Source organism: Taeniopygia guttata, chromosome 14 (genome assembly GCF_048771995.1).
Source record: "Taeniopygia guttata chromosome 14, bTaeGut7.mat, whole genome shotgun sequence".
Classification (NCBI taxonomy): domain Eukaryota; kingdom Metazoa; phylum Chordata; class Aves; order Passeriformes; family Estrildidae; genus Taeniopygia; species Taeniopygia guttata.
In genome coordinates, this window is record NC_133039.1 from 9,080,054 (window position 1) to 9,100,691 (window position 20,638).

General features: G+C 34.8%; 1 protein-coding gene across 3 annotated transcripts in view; it reads left to right on the forward strand.

The window, feature by feature from the left end:
- SNX29 (sorting nexin 29) overlaps window positions 1–20,638 on the forward strand; it is a 103,175-nt gene that overhangs the window by 48,182 nt on the left and 34,355 nt on the right. For all 3 annotated transcript variants that reach the window (XM_030284399.4, XM_030284400.4, XM_072935774.1), the window contains exon 19: window positions 9,130–9,270. In XM_030284399.4, the coding sequence (XP_030140259.2) occupies window positions 9,130–9,270 (141 nt within the window). The remainder of the gene's footprint in view (window positions 1–9,129; window positions 9,271–20,638) is intronic.

Here is a 20,638-nt window from a genome sequence, read left to right on the forward strand (position 1 = left end):
ACAATTAGAGGGTGTATAAATTTTAGGGGAAAAGCTATTTAGAATTGGATGTGCACTTCAGTGCAGTTATTGAGTTCAATTAAAAATATTTTTCACTTGTTTTCTCAGAATATAAAATAGTAACAGAAAAATGCATATTTTATAATCTTTGTTCACCCTGGAGTTGCTATGGGTTATTCTCATTCTGGATTATTCCATGTGGAGAATAGCAGACTGTCTATTTTAAATGAAATGCTAGTAGCAGATCTTATTGAATAAATAAAGCATAAATCTCCACATGCAGTGCACCAGGAATTCAAAGGTGAAATAGCTGAAAAGTGACTGATAAATGGCTTCTGGTTTGCATACCACAGATTTTAAAGTAGCTAATCGGACATAATTTTTAAAAGGATTTAAGGAGGTCTAAAAACCAGGTTGTTATAAATGATTAGGAAAGGGATAGACAAATAGAAAATGCTATTATGCTGTGTATTATCTCTGGTTTATCTGTGTGCAGTTCTACTCCTCTCCAAAGACATATATCAACTGCAAATAATATGGGTGAAAAATAAAAAGATTTTTCACTGGAGGAGCATATTAGAAATTCTCAGCCTGCATGAAAGGCAACCAAAAGGGGAATACAATAGCAATCTTTCAAATCATGAAGGAAATGGAGACATTTTTTAACTGTTTCAAAATGCAAATTGGAACATCCGTTGAAACTATTGCCTTGCAATTTCAAAACAAGTGCATGACGGTGGTCATGTGTATAATATGGGGTAATACTGGAACTTTTTGTGGGTCTAGAAAATAATTGAGCTAATTAAATTGAAGAAAAATCAATTCAAACACAAACATGTGACTTCTTTCTAAGGAAATCCCTAGATAGTGATATTTTGGAATAATAAATGCCACTATAACTTGTGTTTATATTTAAGATTTCTGGATAAAATACATTTCATAATTCAAGGAATTTTCTGAACTGTTGAGATCAGTGTGCCTTGCTGTAAGGGCAGTGTGCAAGAAATTTGGAGGTCATTTTAATTAAACATGAGTTGCCTTTGTAATGTTATGCTAATAATGACTAATTTAGTCCGAAAAAGGAAATATTAGGTATGATTACAAAATATCATTCCTTCCAGCTAATGCCTTTTTTCTGTGCATGACAAGCTCATTCTAATTGTTTTCAGAGCACATCCTCTCTATTTGTACTTGCTCTATTTTGTTTTGCTTCAGGTTTAGTTCTTGACTCCTGCCTTGCCATTCATTAGCATGACAGATTACTAGTATAATTAATTTTGTACCTGACTAGAAAAAATAATTAGATGACCAATTGATGTCTTTATTACCAATCAACAAATCATGAGGATTGTTTGGACTTCAGTGGGTGAAATTATCTGGGCTGTGACAGGAGCTCAGACTAGATAATCATAACCATGTCTTCAGTAAGGACATTAGGCAGTTATCCAAAAGAAGGTTCAGAGGTTTATTCTCTTACAAAGTTTCTGATGGCTATAACTGAGTGGCAGACTAATTAGTTATAAACATTACAGGACACAGTCATATATGGAGAAATTAATTTGTTTTGTACAAAGTCATGCTTTAGGAAGCCTAGTCTGTTAAACAGATAATTTAAGTATTAGGTGACTTTTTAAAGCCAGGGTCATGGTGGCAAAAGTCTTCCCTTCCAAACAATCTTTTTTCTCTAGTTAGAGAGAAACAACTTAATTTCTCTAGGTTGCTTTCTGATGACTGCTATATGTGATCTCTGCAGTTTGATGCCCATCTCTTTTGTGTGGCAGACATTGCTTCCCATTAGAAAATAATTTCATGTCTAATATATTCATGGGCATACAGACAGAATCCAGAGCAGATTTAAAAAAAAAAAAGCATTTTCATTTTACCTCTAGATGGTGATAGTTAGATGCAGTTTTTTTGGTGTGTGAAGCAAGTTGATTATTGCAGTAATATTATTTTGTCATATTTCTCAACTGTAGAGTATCTTGTTTTCTGTATACATGTGGATTCCACTTTCCTGTGAAGTGTACAGCAAATGCCATTAGTCATGCCTTTTGTTGCTATAATTATCAATGCTTGACACTTAAGATAATGAAACTGAGATTTTATGATTCCTAAAGTGATATCAATATTTAAATGGCTTCTTGCAAATCTGCCTTTTTGCAGAGCAGTGAACACTTTACATTATAAACCAAAGTTTAAAGATTAATATGCTAATCAGACAAGACTGCTACTATTTGCATATGAATAGGACACCCTAAGACTATAATCAATAAACATTTCTTACAGTGTTTTTATTCCTTTGACTATCTTCAGTCTTGCTGTTTAGTGTTGGCTGATATATTTGCAAGTAATATTTCTTTTTATTTTACTTTAAATGATGTTTTAAAACCTGTTGTTTTTCTCTGCACTTCCTCTGTGAAGGAAGAGCACTACACTTTCCTATGAAAGGGCTTTTATCACAGGATTATTTAGGTTGGAAAACACCTCTAAGATCATTGAGTCCAACTGTTGCCCAGCACTGCCAAGGCCACCACTAACCCATGTCCCCAGAAGCCACATCCTCATGGCTTTTCCCAGCAGGTGTGGTGACTCCACTCCTGGTGTGAGCAGCCTGTGCTGGACAGCCCTTTCCATGAAGAAGTTTTCCCTATCATGCCTGTAAACCTCCCCTGGCACAGCCTGAGCTGTTTCCCCTTGCTCTGTCCCTGTTCCCCAGGGCAGAGCCCGCCCCTCCCTGGCTCCAGGCTCCTGTCAGGGAGGTGTGGGGAGTGAGGAGGTCTCCCCTGAGCCTCCTTTTCTCCTAGCTGAGCCCCCCAGCTGCTCCCCACAGGACTTGTGCCCCTTCCCCGTCTCCGTTCCCTGCTCTGGACACACTCCAGCCCCTCAGTGTCCTTGCAGTGGAGGGGGAAGGATTTTCACAGAAACACAGCATAAAAGAGATGGAGGAGAACAGTATCTGATACCCAAAAAATGTTTGAGGAGGACGGTGCCCAGAAAATACTTTGAGTGAGAGATGAAACAGGGAAAGCACAGTCCAGGATGTGCCAGCTGGACCTCTGACCTTGAATTTAATCACAAGCCACCATGGCCTGGGAATTTCCTCGAAGGTTAAAATGGAAGGCAATGAACTGGCAATTAAGAGTTGAAAGGTAAGCAACAAACTAAACCCAAAAAATTCAGCCCAAAGTTGCATTTTATTTTCCTGATACATGATGAATTGGATGACTTCAGCAGCTGCAGAGCTAAGCAGGCAAAAAGGAGAAATAAATAGTCTTCTAATCATATTCCATTTCAGTGCAGCTCAGGGCAAGTAGAGAAGAAAATGAGCTGGAATGATTGGGAGAATTTGAAAGAAAGATGCTCATGGCATCTCAGAGTGATTTGTGAGTGCATGAGCCAGAAAAGTTGAATATCCCACTTTTTCTGCAGTGGGACCCAAGGATGTATCAAAGAATATAAGAGGAAGCATAAAGCAGAAAAACTTTTAGGTAACTGAGAGGGGGTATACAAAGATGAGATCAGTCCTTGGAGACTTCTGTAATTATTTTTTTTTCTAAAGGAAACAGAATTACAGCTTAGTACATTGATTTGTTTATTGAAGTGCTGGATGCAAAAAATCCTAGGAAAGTAAAAGTAGAATTTCTATTTTCAGAGTATTTTGTGAGTACTTTTGAGAGAAGCAAATAGTTTATATTCAATAAATATCTAAAATAAGTGCTAGTTATGTATTTTAGAAACTGATTGATGAGATAGCCTCCTTTCCATTGCCTGAGCACCCACAATATTCTATTTGGAGAAAAAGGCAGCACTATTGTCATTTTACCTATCTTCTCTTGTGCAGAAGCTTCTTTCCCTGCAGTGGTTGTCGTGCATTGCAATGACTGTGTGGTTCAAAGTGCATGTTTGTGAAATGACATTAATTATCTTGGGTAATTATAAGTCATATTTCACTGTCTAAAGGAGCTTATTATGCTACTGAGTGATTTTTTTTTTTGTACTGATTTGATTTGTATATAAAAAGACAAAAAATACCGATTCCATGTAGCAAAAGTGGAGGCAGTGCTGCCTTTGTTCTCTAGTGGCCAGTCACTTCAGTGCCATTGTGGTGAATAGAAGCAGAACTGTGACTGCAGAAGCAGTGATCATTACTCTGCATGTCTGTAATTGAGTGGATAAGCCTAAAATGTGTGACATTTTTCTCTCTAGTGGAACAATATTGGCTGTTTTTAAGGATCATGCTTTGATATGTGTTGTGTCATATATTTGACACTGTATTGTTCATTTTTATGAATTAAATAACAGAAACGTGAAGATTTAACATACATTATATTCAAGTATTTGTATTTGTGCAAGTGGATAAAATGGTCATATTGAAATAAAAGCTTATTCACTCTAATTCCTGTTATGTCTCTGTGGCACACAAAAAGCTGCTCCTATCACAGCTGAAAAGTTTCTTTGTTCCATTTGTTTTTTATTATGCAGAAAATTCTTAAATTGGATCATTTTCAAAGGGGGAACTTAACCATAAATGCAGGCCTGCAGCTGTCTCAAAATATAACTTGCATTTGTATTCATTTCTCGCACTTCAGAGGTAACTTTGGAGAATTGAGCTTGAATTTATATTCTTAACAGAATCCCATTGTCCTGAAGTGAAATGAAACTGGTTCTTACTTTTTTTCATGAATACTTTTTGCTTCTTCTATATGGTTTGAATGCAGAAATACATAGTTCTGATAAAACTTAATTAGATTGAAACACATTACTCCCATTTCATAGTGTGCTTTTCTAACAGGAAATTCCAATCCCCTGAGAATAATTATTTATTAAATCTTTGATCAAAATCTCTCTTCATGCTCCTGACTAATTGAGATTAAAGTTGGGCATTAAAGATGTACCAGAGTTTAAAGAATTAAAAAAACTTTATTATCCAAAGTATAAAACTATGGACTAATGATACTCCAAGATTTGTAGTGTTATTTAAAATAAATGTAAGGGAAACATTCACCAGTCAAGCTTAGGTGAGTTAACATCACAAAGTAATGGTGACAATTAGCAACTTGTGGTTTTGTGTTCATGCTGATTGGGTTGTTCCCTACCAAACCGGTTGCTAATTTTAATTTTTGTTATCACATGCTTTGGTGTTGATTTGAAAGTAAGTAACAAACAAGAGGATCTTGTGAGGGAAAGGAAGTTAGAAATACAGTAATACAGTAGAATTACAGTAATACAGAAAGAATAGTTTTCCTCTCACGCTTTTTTTATCCCCTTGTAATGCTTACTTAGCTGGTAAATGTCACAGGACCTTCCTTAATGTGGATCAGTCTCTTCCATTCCTTCTGCTGTCCATAATTTTTTTCCATGCTCAAAACCATGACCTTGTCTAGCCTAGGACTGATTATTTACAGACGTTCTCGGTATTCTCTCTGTCCTTTGAAGTGTTCTGCTGATGAAATGTTCTGAGTTCTCTTGTACCTTGTGCATTTTTATATGTGGTTTAGTAGAGTTTTCACTGCTCACCTGCCCTTAACATTATTCCCTTCCCTCTGGATTGGGACATGGACTCACGAGGGCTTTGACTTCAGCGCTTTTGTATTTTTGGAGCTTCCATCAATAAGAGTTCTCTGCCTTAGAATTCATTTTTCATTATATATTCAGTCTGTCCTTCCAGGAGATGAGAGTCACATTTGCAGGCAAGATTCAGGAGTAACTTTGTTTAGGGAATATTCTTCCTGATGTTTAATCTGGAATTCTACAGCATGGATGTCATTGCAGCAAGAGAAGGTTCTGAAATATCTCAGTCAGTATCTCTTGCTGCCAGCGCTGCTGGAGAGAAACACAAAAGTGAATCCTCAATATACCAAACTGTATTTTGCATCAGAAAAGAGGAGCACCCACACGGCACTTCTGCAGATCAGAAGGATGAGTGTTGATTACAGGTGTTTGGTCTGTGTACACTGGAGCTGGAGCAAGTTAGAATTTTGGCTTTTGTCCTTTATTTTCCTCGGGCTTTTATATGTAAGAGGTGATGAGCTGTGTCAACTGGTACCAGTCTGTTACCAGGACTTGCTAACAGGATTTTTGGCTCAGAACTCCTTAAAGATTCGTAACCTGTTAAGAAACTTCTGGCTCAAACCCCAGTACCATGGGAGCAGGATTTTTTCATTTCAGTATGCAATCATTAAACTTGTGCTTTCACATTGATTCTCTGAAGATTTTTGGCATTTCAGTAATATTATGTTAGCAGGTAGTAGACTGATAAACACTATTAAATTACTACTGTTATTGCTATTGCTCTCCAAATCTCTGACTTGAGACATGTTTGTGATGAGAAAATAACAGACTAATTCATTAAACATACTTATTAACTGAAATTTTTCTTAGAGCTGCTGTAGCTCTTAGCTACAGAAAGGTTGTCAATCAATTGTTACACAGGAGACCCAAGTGGAAAGTGCTCCTAAATTATGAACTGAAACTACTTAATTATTTTTTTTTATATTCAAGACAATATTAAAGTGAACTATTTTGTCTATAAGTAAATATTCTCGCAGTGATTATGATTTAGTCTGTACATTTTCATTACCCTGAAAATTATTTAAGTAGGTTAGGAATTGCATGATATCAGGAAAGCAGGGTCATGAGAAAGGAAATGAAATTACTTAGAATTGTTCTTTTAAATTGATCTAAGAATAAGCCTGAGAGCAGTCATTTCAACTTTCTGTAACATGGCGCTAAGATAACTATATGCCTGCAGTGACTAGACTAGGATAGGTTTATCCAAATAATTTAGTATTTACTTAGTTTGATTTCCCAACTGAATTTGCATTAAGTGTGTAGCAATCCCTTGGCTTGGGAATAGTATTCCCCTCTGAGATAATAAAAGTTTAAATGTGTCCTCCATTGGGAGGCTTAATATACCTTTCACAGTCTGTTAGTTGATTGTCAATAAATTCAGTATGGCACAGGGCTCCAAATGTTGCATTTTCATTTCTTGTTGTCTAAATGAATTCAATATCTATGTACATAGAGAAACAGTAAGAAAGTTTCCAATAATTTTGTCTAAGAAATCAATCTATGTTTTTGACCTGAAAAATTTCAATTACAGTGTACAGGATTCCTTAGTTAGTTAACTATGGGTTACAGCTTTACCGGTAATGTTAAACTGCATGATTCACCAAATCACATGTGCAAAGATAAGTGCTTAGTTAAATTAGGATTTCCATATTAAATAACTTAGTTAAAAATAATATTTTTTTTTTTGTTCCCTGCCCCCCACAGGGAAATTGAAACATGAATCTTAAGAATGTATACAGAATTCCAAACAATATACTGGTTGAAGTGAGAATAGGCCAGGAGAGGGCTTAGAGCTGGGTGAATAAAGATTTTAATATAGCTTTTACTACATTAAATAAATTTTATTAGAATTATGCAAAATAGTTGCATTTCATATATTCCTTCATTTGCCTTTAAAGATGTACTCAATTGTTAAAACAGATGATCCTGTAGGTGTTTAATTATCCTGGCTTTGTTTTCAAAGTGAAAAAGAAATCTGAATACTTCTTACAGACTTACTATTGTATTCCATCGTTACAGTATCTGAATTCTTGTTACCAAAACTAGTTGAATTTTTGTTTATATATGTATTTGTAAGTCACAATACTATGAATCTTTTAAATTTAGATGTGCTAATTTTGGAATTATAGCATTCCTTTTTAGGGGTGATAGTCTTCCTGTAAAAAATATATTAGTGTCTTCTACATGAAGAATTTGACAAAATTTGCATATCTGCATAATATATTGTATTTTCTTGCAAAGAAGCTTCCTATGAATTTGAGAAACTAGGTGTCTGAAGAGAGAACTTCACAAAGACCAAAGCATAGGCAGCGTTTGTGGAAGAGGACATTCACTTAATCTCTGAAATACCACCAGTCCTTAGAAAAATTCAATTTTTTTCTCCTAAGGACTTGCAATATCTCAAAGAGAAGAACCATGCTTCAGTCACCAGGAAAAGCTGCAATTCAGTGTTGAAATTGATCGCATCAAAATCCAAATGTTATTTTTATCTAGTTTCCACAAAAATACAGTTGTTACTGCCCACTCTGTGTGATGGTGGATGGTGTTGCTTTTTTATGTAAGTGTTCTCCTGATATTTGCATTACAGTTTACTACTAAATTACTGGGGGATTTTGGAGCTGCAAGGCAGTGTCATCAATACTGTTCCAGCTTAATTCCTGATGTAAAATATTGGGATTATTAACACACACACACACACACCCCCATATACACAAGGATGAATAACTACAGATTCCATGGAAGGAGCAGAGGGAAAGGTGGGAAAGGTCACTCTGGATCTTAAGTTCAGGTGCTTGGTTTAGAGTTTCTGACTTGTGCTGTTTCAGCATTCTTTTAAACTCTGTCATTCCCTAGGAAATAGTGAAATCTCAGTTTTCTGTAAGTATATTTCACTTCTGCATGACATTTTCCTAAAGAAAGTGAATATTTAGCATGTAATTGGTAATAGGCTCATGAAATAATGAGCAGCAAACAAAAACAGAATCACAAAAACTACAGCTGTGTTAAATTATACTTAATGTCCTATACAAGCAGAAAGAATGAACTGTGTTTATTTTCCAAACAATAAAATTTCTAGTTTAGTTTTCAATGTAATTTTGTTAGGAAGTAAATTAAGTTTCATACTTTGGATAAAATTAGGTTTTGCAATTCTGATGCTACAAAGCTAATATACAAAGTTGAAAAACTGTGTTGAAGACATAGAAATCAATTTCATAGGGGTATTAAATTATTTTTCCTTTGGTCACTGGGTAGTAGAATATGCTGGAAACCATGGTAACAAGAAGTGCTGCCATGGTTGCCCCAGAGTCATGTTAAAATGAGCAAGCTGTGTTTGTCTTGATTAAAATAAGAGAAAGAGAGAGAAAGAGGAAGAAAAGGGAGAAGGGAGAGAATGAGGATAATGACGTGTACAACAGCAACAGCAAATGCAGTCAGACATGGATCTGGAGCTTGTGGTGCCTCACATGAAGGTGCTGAGCCAGGAGGCTCTAAGGAGTGAAGAACACACATCAGCCCTGCTTGTCTTTACATGATTCCCTTCCTGTCTGTATTTTTCAGGTTTATATCAGGATAAAGGATGATGAGTGGAATGTCTATCGAAGGTATGCGGAGTTCAGAAGCTTGCATCAGAAATTACAGAATAAGTACCAGCAAGTGAGGACTTTTAGCTTCCCACCAAAAAAGGCCATTGGAAACAAGGTATTTGAAAGAACTCACAGTATCAGTAAAAGTTTGGGGAAAAACCTCTCTTATCCATACACAAAAATGAGGTGACTCAAGTATTTTCACACCTGCTGGTACCTGCTGTTTTTATAGACATTCCCCCTATCAGCTGGAGAGTCACTGATGTAGGTAATGCATTGGTTTTTCCATTTTGTGAGAAGTTTTATTGAATGAAATATTGGTGACTTACACGAATGCAGAAACCCTCAAAAACTGTACTGGACAGCCCTGTAAATAAAATGAAGTCTCTTCTTTATTTCTCTCCAAAAAAAACGTCAGCAATTAACACTGGTGTGTAATTAATTAAATCTTTCTGTAAATTTCAAACAGTATCAATCTAAATTCCTTGAATTGCTGCACTCTTTACCAACACTTTTAAGTTCTTTAAACCATCTTTTAAAAGGCATTAGGTACTTCATTCCTGTAATCTGTGTCTTTGTGTCCTAGCCCTGCCATGTTGAAACATAAATTTGTGTTTTCCTATCATATAGGAATTTTGAAATGAAACAGTAAATATTGTAGTATGTATGTAGTAAATATGTAGTACCATGTAATGAAAGTCTTTAATCATCAAAACTTTAAACTGATCAAGAGTGTAAATACACTTTGCAGTGCACACCACAAGTCCAGTAAGGATTGAGAAGTAATTGAAGTAATTTCCTTTGCAATGTAGGAATTATCTAAAAATTTTATCACAAGTAAAATCTCTAATATATTGGAGATTTAAATGGTGTTTATGACAGAAACATCTTTACTAAACTGCTGGGTTCTAAATTAGAGTTTTTAAGGTTAAGCAATTTTTTTTAGCTTTTACATAGGAGTTTCCCTTTTTAGTATTTTTTACCTTTGTATCACTGGGTTCTTGCATTAAATATTTTAGAAGCACCAACCGTAGTGATACATGTAGTCATCAAAAGACAGCTGACATAATGACTTCAAAACTCAGATCTTCATGACATTGTGTTTGGCTTGAGACCACAGTAATAGATATATTATGAAAATGCCACAATTGTCCTTTGTCTGTGTTAGAAAAACTATCTTTGCTCATTTGTATGAAGTAACATAAATTTTCAAAAAGAAACAGAAAAAAGTTAGAAATTCCTTACTGGCATTCAGATGTCAGTGAATGTGGATTATGAATGTTTAAAGATAGTAACTTTGGCTTCCAGTGATTTCCCAAGTATTTTGTAAAAATGAGTAGGTAAGTTTGGCACATGTGAAATGGCAGTGATGCACATAATCTGGGATGGGTGGTGGTGATGCAGATATATATGAAATTTATCAATAAAATCCATAATTCCATATGTCTGTTTGCTTGGCATAAGGTCCAGTTAATGTGGTTCATTGCCTGCTGACTAAGGAAATGGAAGTATTTATGAGAGCTTTCCTGCTTTTTTTTCATCTATTAGAAGAGCATACATTTTTCATTTAATTTTTAGTGGATGGTTTTGTAATGGGAACCAGGCATTTTCTTCTTTGTTATATAACTAATTCGCCTTTTTTTGAAGTGATGGAGTATCAGCCACTTCAGTAAATTACAAAAGACGCCTTTTAAGCTTTTTTTGATACTCTTTCATCTTTAATTACTTTAAATACTAATTGAGTTACAACTTCAGTTGTACAATTGATGCATACAAAATTCTCAGTTGAGCAGCTCATTAAAAAATTTGCATTGCTTATTCTTACGGTGCTTTAGCTTTGAGCCAAATTCTACCTTAATCTTGCATAAACCCACAACCACTTATCAGATCTCAGAAAAAGGTTTTTTCCTTAGAAGTGGGTAAGAACTGGGTACCATCCCTTGCACTCCTGAAAGTTTACTGTGATGAGACTGGGGCAGTGGTGTGGTTGTGACCTGGCAAGTCACAGAGTGACGTTGTCACCTCAGCTGTGCAAGGCTCAGTTTGTCACACAAGAGTTTATTTGCACAGCACATTGTGCAGGCAGATTTTTGTCCTTTTAGTGGGGTTATTTTCTGTGTGTCACAGAATGTATTCCCCTTTGGAATTTCTGCCATTTTGTGCAGTAGTCCTTGGAAAATAATTACGCTGTGTGACTGACTGAGATGTTAAAGGCCCCGAGATGGTCGGCTGAAGCTTTAAAAATAAAGTATAAAATTAATTAATTTATGTGGGAATGCCTGTCTTGGAATTCTGCAGAACTTTCAGTTTAGGATGAGGGTTTGTGCAGCATGTTACACATGGAAGGATTTGGTAATAGCCATTAGAAGAGAGATTGCCAATACTACTTTTTTCAATACTGCTTTTTAAATATAGTGGCTACAGAAGCACATTTACCTTTAAATATGCAGTTAGATTTCAATAGATATTTTTTCTCTCTGATATTACTTTTGCTGGTTTAGATAGAATTGGAGCTATCTTCCCATTTCTAGATTAATCAATGCAGTCTTAAATCAGTGCCTAAAGAAGAGGTTCAGTAGCTGAATTCTGCTAACAAAAATATCTCTTACATTAATCTATGGTTTTCATATCCTTTGCAACTTCTCAGTGTTATTAGATGCCCAAATAACATATTGGTAAAAAACAGTCCTCCATGGCTAAAAATGGCTAAAAAAATGATCATTTAATGTCTAAAATGGCCAAAAATTATAATTTTACAGTTTTTGGAAAATGGTATTGATGCTTTTGTATCCTTCAGGTCCGTACCTGGGTGAGTTTATTCACTGCATCCCTTCAATACATTCTGTACTGTGGGGTTAATGAAGGTGATGTGCTTATAGTAGATGTCAGAAGCGTCCAAAGGTCTTGTTGTAACTGAAACCAGCACTGAATTTTGTGTTCAGTTACATGCCCCAGATATAGGAACCTCCAGGACCACAAGAGGACACCATATTCTGCAGAATGACCTGGAATGACTCCTGCAGACTGACAAAATACTGTCCAGTGCTTTGCTATGCAAAATATTGGAGCTCAGAGGAGGGAACTTATCTAGACAAGAGTAATGTAGAATAAAATACAGAGAAGTCTTATTTTCATGCATATTTTCCCTGTTTACTGCAGTAGAAGTCAGGGAGGTCAGATTCAAATGCAAAGTTGCACAGTTTGACATTGGGCAAATGCAAAAAGAAAGCAGAATTTCAGCTGAATGAGTATTTTAAAAAGTTGGAAAATCAAATATATATATTCGTCAAGTAGCAGAGGCATTTCAAAATATTTAACAAATATAACTCATTATTAATAATAATATTAATCTTGATAATTATGTTTGTAATGTATTTTTGCCTTTCATTTGTTTTCCTTCAGTTGGGACAATTATCTTAAAAGTTCATGTTCATGGTATTTCAAGAAATTATGTATGTAAGATGAAAAACTAGCTTTAATGCTTGAGGAAACTTAAATTTAATAACAGAAAACCAATTAGTTGAAAAATAGCTGAAAAGAGAAGAGAATACTGATTTGGACAAGTAACCTTTTTACATTACAAAGAAGAGTGTGTATTTGCCTTTCAGCTTGGTAACCTCATTTTCAACATATTAGTTTAACATTTGAATTTAGTAAGTTAGAACTAAAATAAAGCAGGGAAGAAAATATATTTTTTTTTTTTTTGTAAATGTTGATTTGAATAAAGATAGATATTTACTGAAGGAAAATAATGTTTGCAAGAGTCCATGTATTAATGTCCATGTATACTAGTCCCCATACTGTATATCTTCTACTAAAGATCTTTCCGTCCTGGTAGCAAATAGTTGTCAAAAGCCTTATAAATAGTCCTGACAAGAATAAGAGTTCTTTCTTCAATTCATCAATGCTTTGTTGGAGTAAAACAAGAAATATATTTGTTCCCTTGTGTTGCATGTATAAGAGAAATGCCATATACTCAGCATATATTTTAATTCTTTTTTTTACCTGCAGATCAATTTCTTTAAAACTTACAAATTTCAACTGTGTTGTTAACATTTGAACTGTTCAGGTTTTGTAATTTTGAAACACATTCCCCATGTATTAGCCTGGTTTGTGATTTGCTCGGTATTTTCTTTGTAGCTGTATATACCAAGATTTGTCATTTCAAACTGATTTTTTGTGCATGAGAGATTTTTTTCCTTTTGGCAAGTTTTCGGGTACTTTGGATCTTTTGAACTCATCTGTCCACTCTCGCTCTCTGTCACTGCTGCCTTCCTGTCAGGAATGCCCAGGACAGGCTGGGTTCCATGGGGCAGCACTGCAGTGCAGTGTGCCCACATCTGGGAAGCTCTATACAATCACAGCACTTGATTGGAAAGGGTTCCCTGGAGGTTTTTGCATACAGATATATTTTAATTTTTTTCATTTAAGTTAACATTTAGCTTACATTTGGCTTCTGAACCTTTACTGGTGTTGTGTTGGTATCTCTCAAAATAATGATTAAATATTAATACATGAATATTTACTGGACTGACTAGTCTATTTTTTTAAATATTACAGCAGCCTTAAAATCCCAGTTGCTGCTTCTACATTGGACAGCATATAGTAATTGAGTAAAGATATAATTAAGAATCTTCTTGCAAGAGTATTGTCCCAGTAGAGGGCATATCAAAATAGAAATGGTTCTTTAATTCCACTGAAGACCTGAATTCACTGATTGTCTAAGTGAGGAGAAATTGAATCAGGTAGCTTTGCACTGAGTGCTGACTTGACTGCATGATAGCCTCTGCTTTCCTTTAAAATGCTGGATGCCCCATATGGAAAGGATGCACAGCACTTCACTGAGAGTGACTTTGCTGTGACTTCTCGGTTGCATTGGGCTAACAATACATAACTCTAAAATAAATGTTTCAAATGTTAGTTCAATAGAATGACCATGTGCTTTTCACCTATAATGGCTAACCTAAACTGTAGATTAATTTGTATATGTCTCTCTTTTAAAATAAAGTTCAAAAATATAATGTGCATGTATTTAAAAATATTCTATTTGGATATACACATATACATGAGCATGCATATGACAACATCGGACAGCATTTGGGGTATATATGAAGTTGGCTTCTGGAATGTATGTTGTGATTCTGCAAGTTCTGCTCCCAGGAGCTCTGTCTTTCTCCCATTTATATCAGTGGAAACTTGCCTTTGCTCACAGAGTGCAGATGGATTCCTTTTTTTTTTTTTTTTTTGTTCCCAACAGCAAAGCTGCCTTTTATCAGTGTTTTGTCTGTTTGCCTGTTGCTGATGATAGTGAGGAGTTTAAGATAGGCTGCAGGATAGCTATTTTAGGATTAGAAAGCAGAGAAGATAAAGATTTTATTGCAAGTAAAAGAAAACAATAGAGCTTCCTCTTGTGCTTGTACTGTTTATTGGTTTTTAAGGAAGTTTGTCAAGTGGAGTTGTCTGGCTCTGTGTGTGTATATATATACACACACACATATATATATAAGTGTGTATATATACTTATACATGTATATATAACTTATATGTATATGAAGAACTTTGAAGCCATTCAAATTAGAGTTTGAGTGTTAGCATTTTTGCTGTTAAGGGTTTCTCGTGGTGTCATTGCTGTGTAAACCCTGTCATACCCCATTTCTCTCCTGTAAAAGCTGATTGCCATTTTTGACAAGCAGGACCTGTCTGTTCACAGACAGTACTCCCTTAAAGCTGCTTTTAGACCAGATGATGGAGGAACTGAAGTCCCTTTGAAAAGGGATGCAGCATGATAGGAACAAGGTTTTTTAAGAAACACACACACCCCTCCCACATAAAATATGTATTTGAAAATGGGAAGTATAACAATTTCTGTTTAACTAGTACATAGACAATAACAGAAGACATATGGAATGGTTGAAAAAGGATGGTGCAGAAAGAATCTTAGAGGAGGAAGTAATTTCATTTTAGGTTTGGCTGTTTTTCTGTCCAAATTCAGCAAAACAATTCAGGGCATCCTAAAATTTGTGTTTGGTTTGCATTGGAATCAGAAGTACAGATATATGTGGTTTTGTCCTCTATGTGATTTAGGAGCTCATAGAAACTATCTTTCATCAGATTACTTTGTCAAAGTCAGACTGTCAGGGGGAGCTGAGAAGAAAGCAAACTTGTTGTCAGTGCATGTCGGACAGGGGGCTAAATAATGTTTCTTGGTACTAAGCTTTGAAATCTAGTGTCTTCAAGTAGGACTGGTAGAAAATTATGACTCTCTGATGTTTCAGATATGGGATACATTTATTAAAGGAGAAAAGCTTTGAAAATATAAATCCTCAAGTTATATGCTAAAAATTTGAAGTTAAATATTGCTTTCACTAATGCTTCTTAGGTATGATGTAATATAGCAGCTTAAATTCTGTATTATTCTCAATTTTCAAAGTAAGTAGATTTTAATTTTCAACCTCTTAGTGGACTTAACTAGTGTATTGAGTTATTTCCATACAGTCTTTTGCCTTGTGGGTTAGAGGAAAAATTGTAGCTAATATATATTTGACAGATATGCTTGTGCTATAGTGTGGGTAAAAGGAAAAGAAATGGACCCATTTGTATTGTGTTCAAACCAGGAAAGGAACTCAAATTAATCTCATATATGGTTGTATGGGATAATTCTATAATATACCACAGTTTTTGTGCCATTCTAAAGCCACAAAAGAAACTTTGTCCTGTAAATTCCCTGTGTTATTTTGTAGCTGAAAAGTTCAATTCTCAAAGAAGCTTTAAAATAGCAATAGGGACTAAATTAATACAATCTGGTTTTCAAATATGTGACTTAATTGTGGTACCATACAAATAGAAATAAAAATAATGTGACTCATGGCATAGTCATTAAGATTTCTAGTCACAGCACACCTGTTTCCTTACACTGTCACCTGCACACTAAGGGGGAATACAGAGTATTTCAGATTTTGAATCCAGATCCTCTGGGTTTTCTACTGCATAAGACTGCAGTTGATATTTTATGTATACAGCACTTAGAAAAGAGCATTCACTTCTTCATTTCCATTTTTTTGTCATATCAGTATCCAAGAGAAGAGAAATAAGTCAGCAGGAAATGGTTGGCTTTTATATGACAAATACTTTATAGTAAATGCTTCCCATTGTGTGGCATGAAATGTCTGGGTTACCTAAAACTTGGCATGAAGGTTAAATCGAGCGGAGTGCAGAGAGGCATATTTCATTTTCAGGGCTTTAATTTAAAAGGTAAACAGTTCTCCAGCTCGTGCTTCTCCATCTCCATCAGAATGTCTCACTGAATTAATCTGTTCATTTGCTGCTCAAGGGCACCATTTCAATGGAATAGTGAATTGAGTAATTTTCTTTTCAAGTTACAAAAATTTCCTGTTAATTGCTGTTGAAGTTTAGGAAGAAGGAATGCAGACTATTTAGGGTCTACAAAACAAAACTTTGCCTGTCAAGAGATGTTTTTATTCTTGCTGTCTTGTAATGCTATAATCAAGAGAAGCAATTCATTCTAACAAATTATTGAATATAGAGCCCATAGAAACAGTTCAGATGGTGTTGCTTTGCATCATGACATTATGGGGAAAAAAAGGAAAGTAATTTACATGCTGCTTGGACAACTGCTAGATAAAAATATGGCAGTTTTATAACAACTCATGCGTCATTTAGATATTCTAGTAGCCTCCTGGTATAAAATGAAAATATAAAAATAAATTTTCTATATTTATTTCTTATTGTGGTGGTGATGCTAAATTACCAAGTTACTTGGATTAATAAACTTCCTTTCAGAGAAATCTTAACAGGGACACCTAATTACAAAAATAAAAGTAATACTTCCTTTTTTAAATTTGAAATTCTACCCACATTTTTGTCTTTCCTTACATATCAATGTGCTTGGTTTCACCTCTCTTCTCCTTCCCAAAATGTATTGTTTTATAAATATTGGCAAATTTTAATCTTTGTTACTATACAGCTTTTTGGGTAGTTGGTAGTACTAAAGATATTTGGTGTTAATTTAAAAAAACAAAACAAAACAAAATGAAATATTCAATACTTCAGATCATGTGAAATACGGAAGGCACTTCCTGCATGAAAAATCTGGTTTTCTTCATTGTGTCATGTAAAATATCTTTGCATGAAGGAACAATAAATTATGGGCACTTAATATCAATATTCCTCATTAATTCTATTTATATTTTATAAAACAGAATCATCCCATCAGAATATATCTGAATAAAACTTTTGTTAAAGAAGAATCTAGAATTTTGCATGAGTTAAGTTTTTGTTTCATTATTGATTTTTAAAAATCTATTTGTTGATTTTTTTTTTTTCATTGCTGTCAGTTTACTGTATATAGAAGCTTGTACATTGTAAGCAGTGTATGTACCGTGTTTCTAAAGGATTTTGAGGTGGGTTATTTTGTTGTTATTTTAAATTCAGAGTCTGTCTTTATTGGTCTTTAGGGCATTTTCAACCAGATTAAAGAATGAAATTAGGAAAGAAAACTGCAGTGTTGGAGAGAAGCACTGAACTGAGACACATTTTAACTAATATTGTTGATAGTTATTACTGTAATACAGGCTAGTGAAGAAATGGATCTCAATTTCATGAACTATTGTGTTGTAGTTTGCAGAATCTCCTGAATAAAATTACAGGGTAGACTGCTAATACTTTATCTGAGGAGAAAACAGAAATAGTGTTTCCCTATTCAATAGCTGAGCAAGAGATGAGCCCTAGGGGTCGTGCTGCAGTTTTTTATTGATGCATTTTAATAACAGCTAATTCCTGACCAGTTGACAAATTAACACATGGTTGGTTAGCACGTCTTTAAATAACAAAATATTTAGATGACACTGGATTTTATTAGTATCATATTACTGAGTTCTTTTTCTAACAGTGGCATTAACACAACACTAAAAATAGATCAGTTTTAGATTTATTCTCAAACTTTCTTTTTTCTGTTGGCATATTTACTGATTAAAATGCTGCTTTGAATAAATTGGTGCTTGACTGAGGGCATTGCAGGACTGTAGCTCACACTCAGTCTGCTACTGGCTGTGTTTGCAGCAATGCCTTTTTCAAACTACTTTATCTAAAAGTACTTTTCTGGTACTGTTGAAATGAAACCAGAGCTGGAGATGGAAATGCATCAGCTATTTTAGTAGAGAAACACAGAGTAATAATTACAATTATGTGGTAAATCTCTGTTTAAAGAAAAATAGATTTCTTTTCAAAACTGACAGTTCCTTGATTTCTTCTTTGTATCTCATCCTCTTAAATTGCTGTTTGTTCCACTGAACAGTAAATGGACAAAAAAAACTCACACTGGGATGGGGAAAATGACAATTTCATGTATTGTATCCCCTTGTTATGTTGTGTAACTCTGGCCTGGTTCTGCCATACAGAATCTGGCAATACAACTAAGATGGAAATTTTAAGCTTATGTAGTTTCAATAATTTTGAGATGATTTTTGTGTAATATGGTGGCATCTGGTATATGTAGGATTGGGAACTGTACCTTCCTAAAAGCTTTATGATGCAATAGTTATTTAAGGACAGATGTACTGAAGTTATATTTTACTGTGACCTGTGTAAAGGTGTCAGCCTGTAAAGTGAATATTTGCTATATAACTTAATTACAAACTTGTGAAAATGACTCAGCAATTGAATACTTAATTAGCTCCCATCTCAGCTTCTGATTACCAGCTTCATTTTGAGGTTAGCATTTGGTGCCTCATAAATAGATAAAAACTGATATGATAAGTTGGTTGCCTAAGATGGTGGAAAATATTAGGCTACATTAGAACAACCTGAGTTTCTTTCTTCATTTGCAGGTTCAACTTTGAATAGCACTATTGTCAGGTTAATTTAGGATGGAATGCATTGTGTGGTGTCAGAGGTTGATTAAAGTCCTAGAGCTGTATTTCCTTTTATTTCATATTCCCTTTTATCTTAATTGAGTTGGATTGAGCCCTCAGATGTTTTGTTGTTTGGTTTTGTTTGGGTTCTCTTTTCCCCAGTGCTACCAGCAGGAGGTTGGTTAAATGCTAAGTTATGGTTAGAACCTCAGGAGCAGTGAATTTCACCAAGCCCAGAATCTAAAAGTGTTTTATCTGTCCCTAAATCATGGCAGGTAACCATGGCAATCATAGCATTTCCAAAAGCTCCTGGAAAATATTTGAAACATCTTAAGTGAGCTGTCCCATTAATAATGAAGATTACCAGTGTTTTACCATCTGTTCCATACTAGCAGTGTGTATAAAAGACCAGCAGTTGTGTGAAACAATTTAAACTGCAAGTGGGAATGAACTTGGCTTGTAATGAAAAACTGCTGAAGAACATGACATAAAATATGGTACATCAAGACTCTGCTTCTTAGTTTTACACTTTGACATCATCTTCTAATAAATGTTGAGAGTCTCTAACTTTTCCATTGTCTATTATAATTTTAGAGATTTGTAATTTGATACTAGCATTTTGCCATGGGCAGAAGAAACATGGCAAATTATCAGTCAAAAAGAATCTCATGCAACATTTTGGGAAACATGAATTTCAGATTAAAAATATTTTACCAGATGTGTTTTGATGCTTCTGTAATCTAAAGGAGTTTTTTGCTTGTTAGCTGAAATTTTGTGGTCTCTTAATCAAAACTGTGTGCTCTTGAACTGTGGGGTAGTAAATTACTTTCACTGTAGTTAGTGCAGAAACAGTAGCAGTTATTTTTTAGAAAATATGCCTAAAAAACTTCAGTGAAAAAGTGTGTCTTTATTTAAGTACTGTTACTTTATCTTTCTGTGTATATATTTGTTTCCCTAGAAATGAAATTATGAAATATAACCTTTAATAATGTGAAAATGCAAAGGGTTTTTGCAAAGTGTATATATTTGTAATTTTAACAAAATTACTTTGTCCTCAAAGTACATTCCCATCAAGTGTATGTAAATGTGTATGTTGAACCTTAGGGGGAGATCTTTGCTGTTTTCTGTGTGAGTACATATGCAAATGTAGACTTATATCAACTCATACAATCACCAAAGACACGTACTAAAAGTAGGGGGTGGGTGTCACTGATACAAACCTAAAGCAAAAAATTTCCCTGTATTTTTTGCTTGTAAATAGAAGTAGGTGTTTGTTTACAAGTTGGAATGTAAAGTGCTACCTAAATTTCTGCTGTGGATAATTGGGCCCAATGAAAAGAACATTATAGGTACATTTTTTATAATTTAAGACTGAAAAAATTGGCCAGGCTCTGAGCCAGTTGTATTTTTTGTTACCAGTTGTTCTGTTTACTATATTGTGACAAAAACTCTTTTATTACTGCAACAGCTTGGCAGTAACAACTCTGTGCTAAAATCACTGCTCTGAGTAGCTGACCTGCTGTTGCAAAATGCATGTTTAATGATAAAGTGCAGACCTGGAGCTGAATCGTTTTGACCTTGGTTTACATTACTTCTGGTGAGGACAGCGAGCCT